We start from the raw sequence: 16,894 nt of genomic DNA on the forward strand, positions 1-16,894 counted from the left end.
CAAGAAGTTGACGAACAAAAGGTTGATTTTAATGTTAGGCACCTTGTTCAAAGTTCAATCTACAACAGACAGTCTGCTAAACATAAAAGCTGTGCCTTATTTAAACAGATACGGAAATAACAATAACTGGAACAAACTTTGGGGCGGATGAAGGTATTGTAATGATCGGCTTATTATCAGCTTCTATTTCTTCCTGGTCGAACACTGAAATCGTGGTAGTTGCTCCGTCACTGCCACCCGAAGTCTACTCCTACAACGTTGTTATTGACCCAATTGGGGCAGCTACTATTTCGTATGTACATTACTGTCATTTGCTTACGTAAGCTTGTAGTATTAATTTGAAAACATCAAGTCACAAGTTCCAACAAGTCTCTCCTACCATAATGTATTTTTACACTTTTTTACTTCAGCAGTTTTATTGCAAAGTGGGGATTTCCCAATATTTCCCGCTTGTTTGGATTTCAGAAAATGGTTGCATGTCGCTTGCTTGTGTCATGGTTTTTATTGTTTTGATGATGTATGTGTGGGATTGTGATTTAAATTCGTATAAACGTAATGACAAGTGAACCGATTAACACCTCCAGTATTTAATTTGAAACTTTGATTGTTTACTTTGTAAATTAGCGTTGTTTACGATATCCAATTAACACTCCATTGCACAATTTAATCTATTTTATTTATATTTTTATTTATTTATTTAGCGAAATCAGAAAGAAAATTATACTCTCGATCCATTTGGGTCAAATCGGAAGGGGTAGGTCGTTCCTATTGCGATATAGCTAAGTTTGGAACGGAAATGTGATTCCAATTTAGCTAATTAAAAAAAATCATTAGAATTTAGATTTAGCTATATCAGAATGGTATGATTTAGGTGAATCAGAGTAAGAATCACTTCCCTCTTCTGATTTAGCTAATTGTGAATGAAAATGGCTCGTTCTGATGTGGCTAAATCTGAATAGTAATTATAATCACATAAACATCACAATCCCACATATGCACACAAAGCAAACTTTATATGGTCAGAAAGATATTACCAGTTATACCAAACAATATGCTTTTTAGAGATAAATTACTTTTTAGGGCTCCGGACACAACCATTGCTTATCCATTCTCTGTGACTTCAATGAATACAAACTCAGGCTCGTATGCGGGAGGAACAACTGTAACACTTGAAGGAACTGGCCTCACTGAAAATGTGGAAATAAAATTTGGGGATGTTCCTTGCATGATCAAAACAGTTTCACCATCTTTTACTTGCGTTACTGAGCCTTCATCTGGATCACATCTTGTTACCAACACTGGAACACACCCAAGTAAATGCAGCTTTTCTTCAAAAACATTGGTTGTATACCAGATATAAACATGAGAAAATAAGTTATTGCAACACAATTTCTTTTGTACTTGACTGCTGCCTTCACACGAATAAAGTTTGCTAGAATTTTATCTATACTCAAATATGTTTGTTAGTGAGTTAAGCACAAATACCTAAAGGCCATGTAGTCTGCAAGTATATATTTCTAGATTGGACAGGCATTTTGTTGTAAGAAAATCTATTCCTATTTAATGATTTTTTGAATTTTGTTCTTTTAATAAACAAAAATGTTAATAGTGTTTTTGTTTTTTGACAGCATATGGCATAGGATATGGATTCAACCCTTCATTTCTGGAAATAGTTCAAGGAGATGAAGTGACATTTAGATGGTCAGTGCCTATACTGGTTATTGGCATAAAAATTGGTGTTTTTACAACAGCTGACCCAGTGTCCAAAAGCTACGACAATGATGGATTCAAGGTTCCTGCCAGCACTTCAGGTACAAATACTGCATTTGACAATGTTTAATTATAAAATAAAGAGGCATATTCTTTGCTACAGAATTTGTAGTGTTAACTTAATACAACTGAACATTTTTTAGGTTTATACAAATATAAGTTTACAAAAGTTGGAACATACTATTATGGAAGTGGTTGTGTTGATAGCGTTAATACTTGTGCTCTGTTTCTACGTGGAACTATCAAGGTGCTGCCACCAACTACAGCAACAAAAAACCTTACTGTGATGAATGGTGGACAGGAGGCAGCATACTCGGTATTAAGCATATTATGGGTCCCCCTGAAGGGGACACATATATATTGTTTTTGTCCGTATTTTTTTTCTGTCTCACGCTGGTTTGTTAGACGCGTTTGGTCAAGAAAGAGTGCTCCAAATTTATTGAAATTTGGACAGATGTTACATATTGATTCAACTTTGATCCTCCTAAAGATTGACCCCGAATGACCCAGTGGTTCACCCGCAGGCCCCCAAAACGTAAAAATTTTAGAACGGCTGTACTGACTAAAGTACATCATCTAGTAGTTTCATGCTTTGTTGTTTGGTGCAATGTAAGATTTTTTTAAAGAATTTATATCTTTTTTTCGGATTCACCCACTTTTCACCCTTTAAACCCCGAAATAATCGGTTTTAGTTTTAGGCCAGATATACAAGCCCTATGGTGCAGAAATATTTAAAAATTTTAACAATTGTTTAAGCAGGGTATTCGTTTGGTATTTAAAATTTTGCCTTTACACCGCATTACAATCGTGAGCCAGTTACCTTTACAACCCATAACATGTGTACGCTATCAGTCAGAGTGTCAGATATAAGTCCCAAGGGAGGAATTCACTGGTTCACGATTAAGGCGGCAGAGCGGGAGTGCTCAGCTTGACGTCCGGACAGATGTTTTACGAGACAGTCGTTTGCGTGATTAGAAATCATCTGTTTTTGCACAGCAATGCCATGTCGTTTTATTGACTTATCACGCGCATTTTCAGTTTTGGCAAAGGTTTTACACCTAAGACGTAATTTCAACTTGATAAACGTACTTCGGTTTCGTTTATGTCAGGCAAAACGTCATTGATCAACATGAATATGAAAAAATAAACTTAAATCTTTCTAACGCCGAGATAAGTGGTCTTTAAATTCTCTTGGCCGTCGCATAACAACGGGTCACTAAAGGTCAACTTGTAGGCATTACAACACAGTTAAGATTTTTTCGTCATAACGTATCTTCTTTATTTTTGACAAATCAATTCAAGAATCAGTACTTAGTCATAAATAAATTAGGTTAAGCGGTATTGTTGAACACTAAGGACTGCATGCTGTTAAAACCAGTGTCAAACTGTCATTAAACGGCCGTTTTTGCGAAACAAAGTTAAGTGAAAAACAAGTTGTTATGTATACCTTTGTAGCAAACGACTTTTTATATATAGTGTCTAATATAACAGTTAAGGCTTTCTAGGAAAATTTGTGATTAAAAACTGAAATTGAACCACAATATCAAGGTCAAAGCAAGAGATTAAAAGTATTTTCCCTGTTCTTTTTTTACTGATTTTTTCGTAAAAAAGTGTCTTGACAAGAACCTTTGAAGTTAAGTTAATGCTTTGTGAAAAATTTGTCCTTAAGAATCTAAAAATAACCGCAACATAGGTTTACCGTTTTACCATAACATAAGTTTACGGTAAATGCGCGTCTAGGGACCCATTCGTTTTTGCTTGCAAAAACAATCATATATATATGTAAATAAAATTGTGTATAGTATAGTAAATTGGTAAATATCGTATAGAATATATAAAATGGAAGTATATCAGAACGCCACTTTTTTAGTTGTTGTAGATTTTTATCACCCAAATAAGTATAGCATTATCTATTTAAAATTCATCGTTTGCAGAATGATTTTACTTTCACATTTGATGCAGCAGCAACACCTACAGTAACAACAATATCACCTAGAAATGGAACAATCGATACTGAGATTATAGTACCAGGTTCAACTGTAGATAATTGTGTCACAAAGATTTGTTTTTAACATGCTGCATCATTTATTTTAGGAGTAGACTTGACTGCAGACAGCACTGTAACAGTTGGAGGCTATCCATGCACTGTGGATAATGCAGCAAGCAGTACAACACAGGTTGTTTGTCAGATTGATCCAGCAGGAGAAATGCCAGTTGGTAAGTGATACCTATGTTCACTTTTTTTGGTTGTTTTTTTGTGCAAGGTGGGTTTATGTGTGTTTTATACAGGTGTGTATAGTGAGGTGGTTGTAAATGTTCCTGGTGTTGGCAATGCAGTAAATGCAATTCGGAAATATACTGATCGGACATTTGTCCTCTGGCCACAGATCACCGGTGTATCACCCAGCACTGGATCATTAGCTGGTGGAACCAAACTTACAATATCGGTAAATGTTAATCAATGAGTTTGCACTTACAGGTTGTGAAAACAATTGTCTATAACAGGGTTCACCAAACTTTTTTCACTGCTGGTCGGATAAGTTCATTAATAAATCGTGCGGGTGGCATACTTTACATGCCCTAACGCAACAAATCCTGTGAAACTAAGCGATATCAATTCTACAAAGGGCGACAGGAATACCTCCGTAAGGAGTAGATACAATTTTGAATGTTACAAAGTTATCAATTTTATTTGGCAAACCCAAAAATGTGGTTGCAAGCCGAATAAAATGACCTTGCGGGTGGGATCTGGCCCAGGGCTGTAGTTTGTTGACCCCTGGTCTGTAAAATAGTTCAGATGTATGGTATGTTTTACTTAAATGCTTTAATCTAGTGGTGCACTGAATAACCAAATATTCAGCTGCCAATGCTGAATAAATTTGATCTAATCAACTGACTCGTTTGTAATGTCATGTATTGTATAGGCTTTTGATGCAATTATATTAGTTTTACTGCCAGTCAAACAGGTTTGCTTTCCAGGATAGTTGTACATTATTGCATTGTTATCTATGTTCTGTTGGTTGAGGGTCACCAAATTTGCCAGTCTTTAGATGAATTACAAATTTTGTCCAGAGAAGACACAACAAGAATACAGATAAGATGTGTTTTGTGCACTAAATACAAACATCAGTTTTAGTAAATTAGATATAAGACCCAGACACCATTTCTGGTGATCCAAACTGTAATTTTTGTGGGGGCAAAAGAAATGGTTTAAGTCAAACGAGTTCGACAAACCAAAGCTTCAGTATATTACAATGACTATTGTTTATTTTACCAGTTATGTAGTTGTCTCATTTGGTAAAACTAGTTGGGTTGTTGTTATTATTTTATTAGTTTAGCAGTAGAACTCCAATTAGGGGTGTAGCTGCAGTGCATGCAACATCTATCCAGTATTTGTGCCCTTTGCGTTTTTGTTGGTCATAATTTTAAATATAATATTTTAATTTTTTTTTGGTAAATATTTTAGCACCAATAAAAGTTTTCTTTTTATTTCAAGTAATAGTATAAAATTGTTTAATGCATCATACAATTATTGAAAGTCAAAGATGTTTGGTTTAGGGATCGGGTTTCGATCTGGCATCTGATTCCTTGTCAGCAGTGATTGCTGCATCCAGCCGACTTCCTTGTGAAATTGACAGCAATGAATCAACTTACACACAAATTGTATGTGTTACTGAAGCAGTATGGACAGGCACCAGTGGTGATGTCCAAGTTACACAGAGGTAAATTATGTTCAAAAAAGTTGTCATGGTATTAAAACAGAGTAAAATAGTTGATACTAGACTTTTCTTTCAAATGCCGATGTTGAATATTGTCTACTCTCCAGTGGTTTTCCTGCTGAATGTTCAGGATTGTGCGAATTTGCCTTTAGAGATGCGTCAACACCACATGTGACAGATCGTCAAGACGACATTAGTTTAGACTTTCTCATGAACACCATGACATTTTCTGGCACTGGTTCGATAGTTTTTTGGCTTGCTGTTTTAAACTTAAGCATTTTATATCCGCACAGTATTTTTCTCATGACTCCCTACATTTTGTTTATTTTTTGTTTCAGGATTTGGAACAGACCCAAGCAAGGCAGAGGTTAAGGTTGGACCTGAAACTTGTGAAGTATCAACTATTACTGACACGAAAGTTGTTTGCACAGTCAATGGTTATCCTGTTGGACCAAATCAAATAAATTTAAAAATTATGGGAAAAGGTGATTGTGTACAAAAGTGCCAAAAAAGACAAAACATGGATATGTTTAAATTACAGGTTTTGCAAAGTTTGATGATGAGTCTAACAAAGAAATATTTAATGATGCAAATATTGCCAGCTTGTTACCATCCACTGGAAGTATTAATGGTGGAACACAACTCACTATTTCAGGTACACATCTGCTTGATTTGCTTTTGCATTAACAATAATAATTTGATGCCCAACAAAGTACTAAAAATGATGCAAATGTTGTTTAGGAAATGGTTTTGTTGATGGCTCTACTCAAGTAACAATTGGTTCCCAGTTGTTGGAAATTTTATCCATAACTTATTCCACCATCATCTGCCGCACGCAAGCTAATGCAGAGGGGTCAGTTGAAGTGACTGTTACGTCAAATGGTGTTACCTATGATGCCCAGACATTTGAATTTGCCACAGCTGCAACTCCATTTATTACTTCACTTTCATCTTACAGTGGTATGGGAAAACATACACGTTTCAATAGAAAGTCTAAAAAACTTTTTGATTATTAAAGCAAAAAAATAAACATTTAAAAGAGTTTAATGTTTTAATATCTTCTAATAATTATTTAACTTACTGAAACTCTGACTACACAATTTGCATGGTAAATTTTGTGTAGTTTTATTAAAACTTCCTAATCACTATTTGTTTTAAAGTTCCAAACTATACTTACACAGTTATGAAGCAGCAGAATTGTGTTAAAAATATTTCCACATTTTTTTGCCTTAATGATACTTTTGTATCTTGTTAGACCAGAAGGTAACAACAAATTACATTTTAGGTATTGAGGGTGATGAAATTACAATCACAGGAAATGTGTTTAGCACCACCACAGATGATGTCACTGTGAATGTTGGAGGTGTTGAGTGCACAGTGACATCATCAAGTGACACAGAGATTGTTTGCACACTGGGGGCTCGCGAAGGCGGGGCTGTGGATACCCAGGTATGCAAAAATTATTACAAGCAAATGTGGTTAACCCCATGCTTAAATATTGACCCTGTACCCCCAAATTTACATTTTGAGCATGCAAACGTTGTATGGTTATAAAAGCCTAATGTACTGGATGGTATTTATCCAGATGGCAGACGAATATTTTAAATGCATGCAAATATATTCAGGTACACATCATGGGAAAAGGAGATAGTAACGTTTGGAAAGAATTTTCATACAGTCTAGAGATTACAACATTTACACCTAACACTGGTATGTATAGTTGATAATTCAAAAAGGCCTAGCATGTTAATCACAGTACGCCAGGCCCATTGAAGGCGCTATGCCTAGCATGTTAGTGTGCTTAATTATGGGTCCCCTTCCCTGAAGGGGACACATATTGTTTTTGTCCGTATTTTTTTTTTCTTTTTTCTGTCTAACGCTGGTTTGTAACGCTCGTTTGGTCAAGAAAGAGTGCTTCAAATTTATTCAAATTTGGACATATGTTAGATATTAATCCAAACTTGGTCCACCTGAAGTTTGACCCCAAATTACCCAGCGGTTCACCCACAGGCCCCCGAAACGTAAAAATTTTAACGCTGGTTTGTAACGCTCGTTTAGTGAAGAAAGCGTGCTTCAAATTTATTGAAGTTTGGACATATGTTAGAAATTAATCCAAACTTGGTCCACCAGAAGTTTGACCCCAAGTTACCCAGCGGTTCACCCACAGGCCCCCGAAACGTAAAATTTTTAACGCTGGTTTGTAACGCTCGTTTAGTAAAGAAAGAGTGCTTCAAATTTATTCAAATTTGGACATATGTTTAATATTAATCTGAACTTGTAGGCAGAAGTCCCAAGAGAGTACGTTTACGAATAATAGGGCAGAGCGGGAAGGCTCAGCTTGACGTCGGACAGACGTTTTACGAGACGTCGTTTCGGTGATTAGAAATCAGCTGTTTTGCACAGCAATGCTATGTCGTTTTATTAAGTTATCACTCACATTTTCAGTTTCGGCAAAGGTTTCACACTTATGACGCGATTTAAACCTAATAAGCGTGCTTTGGTTTCGTATAATGTCAAGCAAAACTTTGTTAAACAAACTAAATATAAAAAAATAAACTTGACTTTTTTACAAGATAAAAGTTTTTTTAAATGCTCGTTGTCAGGTTGGCCGCTGCATGACCACGGGTTACTTAAGGTCAATTAGTAGGTATTACTAACACAGTTCAGAACTTTCTTTCGTCATAACGTAGCGTTTTTTTTTTGAATCAAATACCCAAGGCATGTATAAATTAGGTCAAACGGTGTTGTTGAACACCAAGGACGGCGTGCTATTGAAAACGGTGTCAAAAGGTCAAACAGTCGTTTGGTGTGTGCATCCTAAAAGGTTACTACATGTCAATGGTACTCGTTTTGCGAAACAAAGTTAAATGAAAAACTCGTTTTACGAAACAAAGTTAAGCAAGAGATTAAATTGAAAGTATTTGTTTCGTTCTTTTTTAATGTTTTTGTAATTATACGACAATAATAGTGCAAAAAAATACAACAAAATTTTTCATTGTTGGGTTAATGCTTTCTAAAAATTTGTTTTAAGAATTTAAAAATCACCGCAACATTAGTTTACCGTAAATCCACACAAACACGCGTGTGGGAACCCATTAGTTTTTGTTTACAAAAACAATCATATGTGTAGATCAAATGATGTGTATAGTAAATTGGTAAATATCGTATAGAATATATAAAATGGAAGTATATCAGAAAGCCACCATTTTAGTTGATAGGAACTTTTTTGGACATTCTTTGTCCATTTTAATTGTACTTACTTTTAGGCAGCTATGGTGGTTCACAAACTATCACCATCGAAGGTCAGGGTTTCTCAAACAACTCTGTTTTGAAAGTTTGTGGTGCTGTGTGTAAAAGGGTGACTGTAACAACCACAAGTATTACCTGCACAACTCCAGCTAATGGCAACCTTGCTGATGGTAGGGCTGTTATTGTTTTGTTTATTAATTTTCATTTTGTAGGCACTTTTCAAACTGTTTTTTTAAGTCATTTTTTGCAACATTTATAATTTAAATCTCTTTCAGGAACCACTTTGTGTGCTGTTGTGGTATCAAATGGTGATAACAATGCCACAACCTTGTCTCAATACACATACAGCGATGCTGTCACTCCCATTATTTCTGATGTGTCACCCCATCGTGGAGGAACAGGTGGTGGAACTGAGCTTACCATCACTGGTTCAGGTTTCAAGTAAGTTGGGTTACATATAAAGCGGATATTTACTACATGACGATTTTGTTTGTCTTTAATCTCAAACACATTTATCAACAAAAACGTTGTGTACAGATCTCCTTCTGTTGTTACAATTGATGGAAGTGTTTGCGATGTGAGCAGTGAAACAGCCACTAGCATCATATGTACAACAAACTCACATCAGGGTTCTATTGCCACCAAAGTATGAAAAATCAAATTTCATAATTTACATAAAATATGTTGCAATGAAAGTTGCAAGAAAGTATGCGAAGTTTATGTGCTTTTTTAATCATGAATAATATATTTTTAAATTGGGTTTGGTAAGTTTTTTGTGTATAACAAGTTTAAATGCAGAAAACCCACATAGTTCATTATGGGTCCCCTTCCCTGAAGGGGACACATATTGTTTTTGTCCGTATTTTTTTTTTCTTTTTTCTTTTTTTCTTTTTTTCTTTTTTTCTTTTTTTCTTTTTTTCTTTTTTCTGTCTAACGCTGGTTTGTTAAACGCATTTGGTCAAGAAAGAGTGCTTCAAATGTATTCAAATTTGGACAGATGTTAGTTATTAATCTAAATTTGATCCTCCTGAAGTTTGACCCCGAATTACCCAGTGGTTCACCCACAGGCCCCCAAAATGCAAATTTTTTAAAACATGGTTTGTTATATGCGTTTGGTCAAGAAAGAGTGCTTCAAATTTGTTTAAATTTTGTCAGATGTTAGTTATTAACCAAAATTTGATCCTCCTGAAGTTTGACCCTGAATGACCCAGCGGTTCACCCACAGGCCCCGAAAACGTAAAATTTTTAACGCTGGTTTGTAACGCTGGTTTGGTAAAGAAAGAGTGCTTCAAATTTATTCAAATTTGGACATATGTTAGTTATTAATCCAAACTTGATCCTCCAGAAGTTTGACCCCGAATTACCCACCGGTTTACCCACAGGCCCCCGAAACGTAAATGTGTCTAACGCTCGTTTGGTCAAGAAAGACACTGTAGGCAGAAGTCCCAAGAGAGTAACTCACTGGTTTACGATAGCAGGAGGGCTCAGCTTGACGTCGGACAGACGTTTTACGAGACGTCGTTTCAGTGATTAGAAATCAGCTGTTTTGCACAGCAATGCTATTTCGTTTTATTAAGTTGTCACTCACATTTTCAGTTTTGGCGAAGGTTTCACACCTATGACGTGATTTAAACCTAATAAGCGTGCTTCGGTTTCGTATATGTCAAGCAAAACTTGTTAATCAAAATAAAGTTGAAAAATCAAACTTGACATTTTTGCAAGATAAATGTGTTTTTTTAAATGCTCGTTGTCAGGTTGGCCGCCGCATGACCATGGGTTACTTAAGGTCAACTAGTAGGTATTACTAACACAGTTCAGAACTTTCTTTCATCATAATGTAGTGTTTTTTTGCTATCAATTTAGGAATCAACACTCAAGGCATGTATAAATTAGGTTAAACGGTTTTGTTGAACAGTAAGGACGGCGTCTATTGAAAACGGTGTCAATAGGTCAAACAGTCGTTTGGCGTGTGCACCCTGAGAGGTTACTGCAGGTCAATGGTACGACAATATCTGGGTCAAAGCAAGAGATTAAATTAAAGTATTTGTTTCGTTCTTTTTTAATGTTTTTGTAATTATATGACAATAATAGTGCAAAAAGAATACGAATAATTTTTTTATTGTTGGGTTAATGCTTTCTAAAAATTTGTTTTTAAAAATCTAAAAGTCACCGCAACATTTGTTTACCGTAAATCCGCACAAACACGCGTGTGGGGACCCATTAGTTTTTGTTTACAAAAACAATCATATGTGTGGATCAAATGATGTGTATAGTAAATTGGTAAATATCGTATAGAATATATAAAATGGAAGTATATCAGAAAGCCACCCTTCTAGTTTAATATGGTTTTTGTGATTAGATTAAAGTGGCTGTTGGAACAGATGGAATCGCAACACAGGACAATGCTGACTTCCATTACATTGACCGCTGGTCGTCTATTTTTACGTGGGGTGGCACCACTGTTCCAACAACACAAGATTTTGTCATTATTCAGAAGGTAATTTAGATTTAGTTAAGACTATTATAGCTCAGTGGTAAAAATTGTGACATGACAACTGCAATAAAATATTCAATGAGCTAATATTGTTAAACAGCTGACAATTAAAAAAAGAATTATTTAGCTTTTTCATCAATCAAGCTTTTAAAAAAAATGCCTGAAACTTTTTGTGGGTCCCCAAATAGGTGGTATGCTATAAAGCAAAAATTAGGCCTACCATGGGTCCTCTTTTTGTAAGACATGTCTCTCTTTTTACCAAAAAGTGAGTTATGCCTTCAAAACCAGCCAAAAATACACTCAGGGTAAGTTTTTGGTTTAAGTTGTGATCATTGTTAATTGGAATCAACAATTTTTGAGTAAGTTAAGCGTTATCCGAATAGGACTACATTATTCGACGTTTGGCAGCATGGAATTCATTTTTTTATATTATGCCATCTTTTTGTGCATGCAAAAGTAGCTGTTAATATTCTTGTCACGTATGTGTCTTACTTTCTGGTGATAAAACTAGATTAGGCCTAAGCAATCATGTTCATTTGAAACAGTCTTTAAATAAAATGGTTGGGTTAATGTTTAATGAGTTTTTTACATTAGGATACAGTTTTAACTTAAAGCCATTATGGTTCACATTTTGGCCAGAATTATATGAAAAAAATAACTTGCATAATGGTTCAGCTCCTAAATACAGGGCCCACTTAATGCTAACTACATGTCACACGACCTAAAGGACCTTTTACATTTTTTGTTGCATACCGTATGTGTAACATTTTGTGGATTTTATTTAATTAGGGTCAAACTGTTTTGCTTGACACTGATACGGCTGTGCTAAAAATGTTGCTGATTGATGGAGGTGAACTTATTTTTGATGAAGCAGATGTTACTCTAAGCTCTGAAAATATTCTGATCATAAATGGTGGACTGCTACAGGTAAAAGGTTATCAATTTATTGGTAAGACAATCAGATTTAAAAAAAATGTTTTGTTTTAGATTGGTACTGAAGAACAACCTTTTAACCACAAAGCAGAAATAGTAATGTATGGTCATTTGCGATCACCTGAACTACCCATATATGGAGCCAAAACACTTGGTGTGCGCAATGGAACATTGGACATGCATGGGAAACATGTTCCACACACCTGGTCACAACTTGCAGATACAGCCGATGCTGGAAGTAGTGAGGTGAGAACTGAGCCTGAATAAGTTTACTTTACTGCATTAACCTTCTCTTGCCTTTTTTGCAGATCACATTACAACACTCGGTAAACTGGGAGGTTGGTGATTTGATCATTATTGCATCAACTGGTATGAGTCATTCACAACGTGAAAATGAGCTCAGGAAGATCACTGCTATTTCAGCAGGTTGGTTGTAGCAAACAGTAGAGTGGCTTATTATTATTTTTTACAAATATTTTGAGAATGTGGTCTTTTTAATTGCTAAATCCTGCGTAGAACTTTATTCTGCACAAACTACTATATACAGTTAAAAATTAATAAAAGCGTCTTGCATTAGGTTTACACTATATATATTTGTATTAGGCATCAACTGCATATGTTCTTTTCCCTGTAGATGGATACACACTAACACTAAACGCAAGTCTAACCTATCGGCATCTGGGTGTAACAGAAAATTTTGATGGCAAGAATGTTGAATTGCGAGGTAAAGTTGTTTAACAAAATGCAAAGTTATTTTCACTGCTGTACATACTTTGTTTTGTACATGTCCCTGAAGTAGATACAAACTACAATGCTAATTATGACAGATGAATGAAGACATAACTTGAACTTCTTTAATAGGTGTGAACTAATGTGGTAATGGCAATTACATTTAGCTGAAGTTGGTCTGCTCACAAGAAACATTTTGTTCCGTGGTTCAAATGATCATGTGTGGCATGATAAGATTGAAAAATGTGAGGCAGGGTTTAACACCGGGCAGTTTGCCACTCAAACCTGCTTTCAGGTAATGTTCTGGAATTGACTTAATTTGACCAGGACCTTTTATCTTGGGGATGCAACTTAGTTTGGGAGCTGACTTTAAATTCGGGTCAAACTTGTGAAAAGATATAACATAACTGAGTTCACACTAAATTATGTGCTTGCTGTTAAAGTGGTAGAACAAACGCATCAGTTGTTTACTGCGTAGGTGACATGTGACACTAAATTTAAAACTATCCCAGTTGATTCTGAAACATTTGTTAGAATTTATGTTAAAAAAGAACTTGTTTGTTGTGTTGAAAAGCTGTAGATAGAATATACAGTTTATGCCATATTGCCTTGGCCAATAATTGAATATCAAATATGTTTCTTTTTTATTAATTATATGTTTGTATTTGTGTGCTTTATGACTATGAAGGGACGATTTGGTGAGGAAGTTGGATCAGACCAGTTTGGAGCATCAATTATGATTCATGCACAAAAAGCAGATTCTGGAGAAGCTGTGGCAAGAATTGAATATGTTGAAGTGAATTATGCTGGGCAAGCCTTTAGACTTGGGAGGTAAACATGAGAATTAAATATTTTTGATGATTTATTATGATTGTCTTTTGGCCCAAATGGCTGTTGTAGATATCCTATTCACTGGCATTTGATGGGAAATGTTAGCGGAATGTATGTTCGAGGTTGTGCCATCCATCAGTCATTCAACAGAGCAGTTACTATTCATGGTCTGTATTTATTTAGCTAATGTAGAGTTTGTAAGTATTAAAGCTACAAAATAGTGCCAAATGACTTTAAAAGACAGTAAGGTCAACTCAAACTTTCTGGTTTGTGGCATGTTAAGATTTTTTTACAGGTACGCACAATCTTCTGGTTGAACGAAATGTTATTTACAACATTATGGGTGGTGCTGTTTTCATTGAGGATGGAATAGAGACACAAAATATCATCCAATATAACTTGGCTGTCTTTGTAAAACAAAGCACTTCACTACTGAATGATGATGTAACTCCTGGTATGTAATGGGTAGTTTTTTTTCTAAAGACAAAGTGTGTGCAAACTTTGTTTTTTTTATGTTAATGATTTGCTTTTTTAGCGGCATACTGGGTAACGAATCCTGACAACGTTCTGAGGCACAACCATGCAGCTGGTGGAACTCACTTTGGGTTCTGGTACAGAATGCATGAACACCCGGATGGACCATCTTTTACAACACAGATATGCCAGCAAAAAGTGGAATTGGGACAATTTGAAAACAACACAGTTCATTCTCAAGGATGGTATGGTTTGTGGATTTTCGAGACCTACACACCAGTTGTCGGTGGAGGGTAAGTCTAAGAAAAAACTGCGCCATGGTGTTTGTCAATTGTGAAAACTTACATTCACCAGTGTGCTAACCATTAAAATATATTTAGGGTGCAAACCAGTAAAATATAAAATGTGACTGAAATATGCAGTGAATAGTATTGTACTACCAGAGTTCTGGTTCTGGTGGTGGCTTGTGTGCATTCAATCCTTAAACCTTTTAATGCAACAAAGTGCATATAAGTTGCAAACAAGACCAACACTGTTGGTTAAAGCTACAGTTTTGGAAAAGAGGTTCCTCACAAACAATCTTTTTTGAAATTTTAGTTGTGGTGGTTCAGTGCCGAGCCCAGCAAAGTTCAAATCACTCACTACTTGGCATTGTGATAAGGGAGCTGAATGGGTGAACTGTGGTGCTATCCAGTTTCACGAGTTTGTCATGATTAACAATGCATTAGCTGGTATGGACTTAATATCTATCGGTGGAACATCATGGGGAGAAGAAAGAGGCTCTCTAGTAAAAAATTCAATTCTAGTTGGACATTCAAGTGTTTCTAGCTCTGGTTTTGAAACAAGACAAGGAGTTGTAAGTGTCAACTCTATCATAATCTTTGTGATAGCATTTCAACTATTGATACACTGAATCGGCTGAAAGTCTTATATTGAAAGTGATTTCTGCAGTATTGCTAATTAGTTATTGTGCAGTAAAATATTTTGTGGTCTGTAATTAGACTAATAAAGACATGTTTTGTGCAATAAAGTTGTGTTGTAATCAAATCGCAACAAATTATTCAGCCACCACTTACTATTCCCAAAAATCTGAAAAAAATGGCTTCACCCAAATTATCAGTACATCACTAATTTAACTCAACTGGTACATCACTAACTTAAAAATTAGTTTTGTTCAAAAGAGGTACAGGTACTTTGGGCCAATTGGGTAAGTATTATGGTAGTTTTGGAAAGATTACCATCTGTTACAATATAAACCTTCTAATTTTTTAAATTTGAAAAATAAACAACATCTTATGACCCCCAAAAGCTTCTGTTGTGTCTTGTAGTGTAACTGCTGTATAGTTTTGGGGTAATAAATGTTTTCACTCTTAACCTGCATTTTTGTTTACTATGTGCAGATTATGCCTCTTGGTTTACCCTTTATTTTGAGCAATGTAAAGTTCTTCAATTTTGACCGATCTGGTTCAGCAATTGGAATTGCTTCAAAACCGTCATGTCCTGGACAATGTGGTGGATTGTACTATTGGGTGGAAGGTATGATAGTTCAACAACTGTTGTTTTTTCTGCATCATTTAAGCACTCATACCAACTGCGGGCCCCATTTAATTCTGGAATGGAATCAACTCTGGGGTTCAGGTTTAAAAAAATCTGGCTAAGTTTAGGTTTACATCTGGTTTTACCATATGAGTATACAACACACATACATAAATACTTTAATTGATAATGTATTATCCACACAAAATAAATTCATTAAGCACACACCACTATGTGGGGATACGAAGTCATGTTACTATGGGGCCCAGTGTGAAGTTACATCTACACATTTGTTATTTTTGTTGACTAGATTGACAGAGTTTGTGGAATAACAATACAGAAATCGGCTTTTCTAGCTTTTAGTAGGCAATGATCCTATTGAAATGTACCTAAAACTGTCGCTCAGGTCTGGAATTCACCAGTGTAACACGCAAAGTTAACTGGAAGTGGGCACATGAAGCAATAATTGAGGACACAGATAGTAGTTTGACTGGACGTGCCCCTTCGACTAAAGTTGTACCCTACACTAAGTTGGTTGATCCATCAACATGCACAGTATGTCCTTTGAGTTGTTTTGTAGTTAGTTTCTCTTTCTTTCTATAATTTTTGGTTTTGACAGTGTCAGTTGTATTGAAAAGCGTTTTTGTTTGTTGTAACAGAGTGATGTAGTAGAATACTTAAACAGTACGTGTTTGTAATCTCAAGATATATAGCACTTCGCTTTTGCTGCAAACTAATAATACCCAGGGTGGACTTGAAACAACAATCTTTAAAGACAGCAACTTTATAGTCAATGCTGGTCAAACACTTAAAATAATAAAGTTGTGACTAAACTAAACTGATTTTAGAAAGAGACTGGATTGGATTTCTCTGGTGGCTTTCCATCTGCAATATGTCAGCCTCATATTCGGTTTCATAGATTTGCTCTTAACAATATATTGCCTTCTTCACTTGAAGGAAAAACGATTATTTTACACAATCGTCATGGCAACACGACTTTGAATTTTGTAAAGCTGCGTTTAACTCACCAAAATGGTAAGGACTACTTTTATCAGTAGGAAACTTTTGTTGAGAAAATCATACCTTAAATTACTGGTCTCTTGTGATGGAATTGAGTTAGATATTTTGTTAATGTTGGCTTATTTATGTTAAAATATAA

At 35.5% G+C, this 16,894-nt stretch overlaps 1 protein-coding gene across 3 annotated transcripts in view; it reads left to right on the forward strand.

Annotated features, from left to right (window-relative positions):
• Window positions 1-16,894, forward strand: part of LOC145220460 (fibrocystin-L-like) — a 35,114-nt gene that overhangs the window by 481 nt on the left and 17,739 nt on the right. Inside the window, exons 2-32 of one of the 3 annotated variants that reach the window (XM_080087666.1) lie at window positions 109-292; window positions 1,081-1,313; window positions 1,629-1,811; window positions 1,914-2,086; window positions 3,705-3,801; window positions 3,865-3,987; window positions 4,060-4,217; window positions 5,329-5,492; window positions 5,597-5,727; window positions 5,828-5,974; window positions 6,031-6,144; window positions 6,231-6,449; window positions 6,775-6,938; window positions 7,115-7,199; window positions 8,756-8,908; window positions 9,014-9,179; window positions 9,276-9,384; window positions 11,098-11,235; window positions 12,022-12,159; window positions 12,220-12,411; window positions 12,474-12,591; window positions 12,800-12,889; window positions 13,062-13,189; window positions 13,583-13,725; window positions 13,795-13,892; window positions 14,021-14,179; window positions 14,261-14,492; window positions 14,797-15,055; window positions 15,600-15,735; window positions 16,142-16,290; window positions 16,584-16,770. In XM_080087666.1, the coding sequence (XP_079943792.1) occupies window positions 109-292; window positions 1,081-1,313; window positions 1,629-1,811; window positions 1,914-2,086; window positions 3,705-3,801; window positions 3,865-3,987; window positions 4,060-4,217; window positions 5,329-5,492; window positions 5,597-5,727; window positions 5,828-5,974; window positions 6,031-6,144; window positions 6,231-6,449; window positions 6,775-6,938; window positions 7,115-7,199; window positions 8,756-8,908; window positions 9,014-9,179; window positions 9,276-9,384; window positions 11,098-11,235; window positions 12,022-12,159; window positions 12,220-12,411; window positions 12,474-12,591; window positions 12,800-12,889; window positions 13,062-13,189; window positions 13,583-13,725; window positions 13,795-13,892; window positions 14,021-14,179; window positions 14,261-14,492; window positions 14,797-15,055; window positions 15,600-15,735; window positions 16,142-16,290; window positions 16,584-16,770 (4,770 nt within the window). Of the gene's footprint in view, window positions 1-108; window positions 293-674; window positions 755-1,080; window positions 1,314-1,628; window positions 1,812-1,913; window positions 2,087-3,704; window positions 3,802-3,864; window positions 3,988-4,059; window positions 4,218-5,328; window positions 5,493-5,596; window positions 5,728-5,827; window positions 5,975-6,030; window positions 6,145-6,230; window positions 6,450-6,774; window positions 6,939-7,114; window positions 7,200-8,755; window positions 8,909-9,013; window positions 9,180-9,275; window positions 9,385-11,097; window positions 11,236-12,021; window positions 12,160-12,219; window positions 12,412-12,473; window positions 12,592-12,799; window positions 12,890-13,061; window positions 13,190-13,582; window positions 13,726-13,794; window positions 13,893-14,020; window positions 14,180-14,260; window positions 14,493-14,796; window positions 15,056-15,599; window positions 15,736-16,141; window positions 16,291-16,583; window positions 16,771-16,894 lie in introns of those variants that run through there. The other 2 variants (XM_080087667.1, XM_080087668.1) reach the window with 2 other exon arrangements.

This window comes from Phallusia mammillata, chromosome 3 (assembly GCF_965637545.1).
Source record: "Phallusia mammillata chromosome 3, kaPhaMamm4.hap1.1, whole genome shotgun sequence".
NCBI classification, from domain to species: Eukaryota; Metazoa; Chordata; class Ascidiacea; order Phlebobranchia; family Ascidiidae; genus Phallusia; species Phallusia mammillata.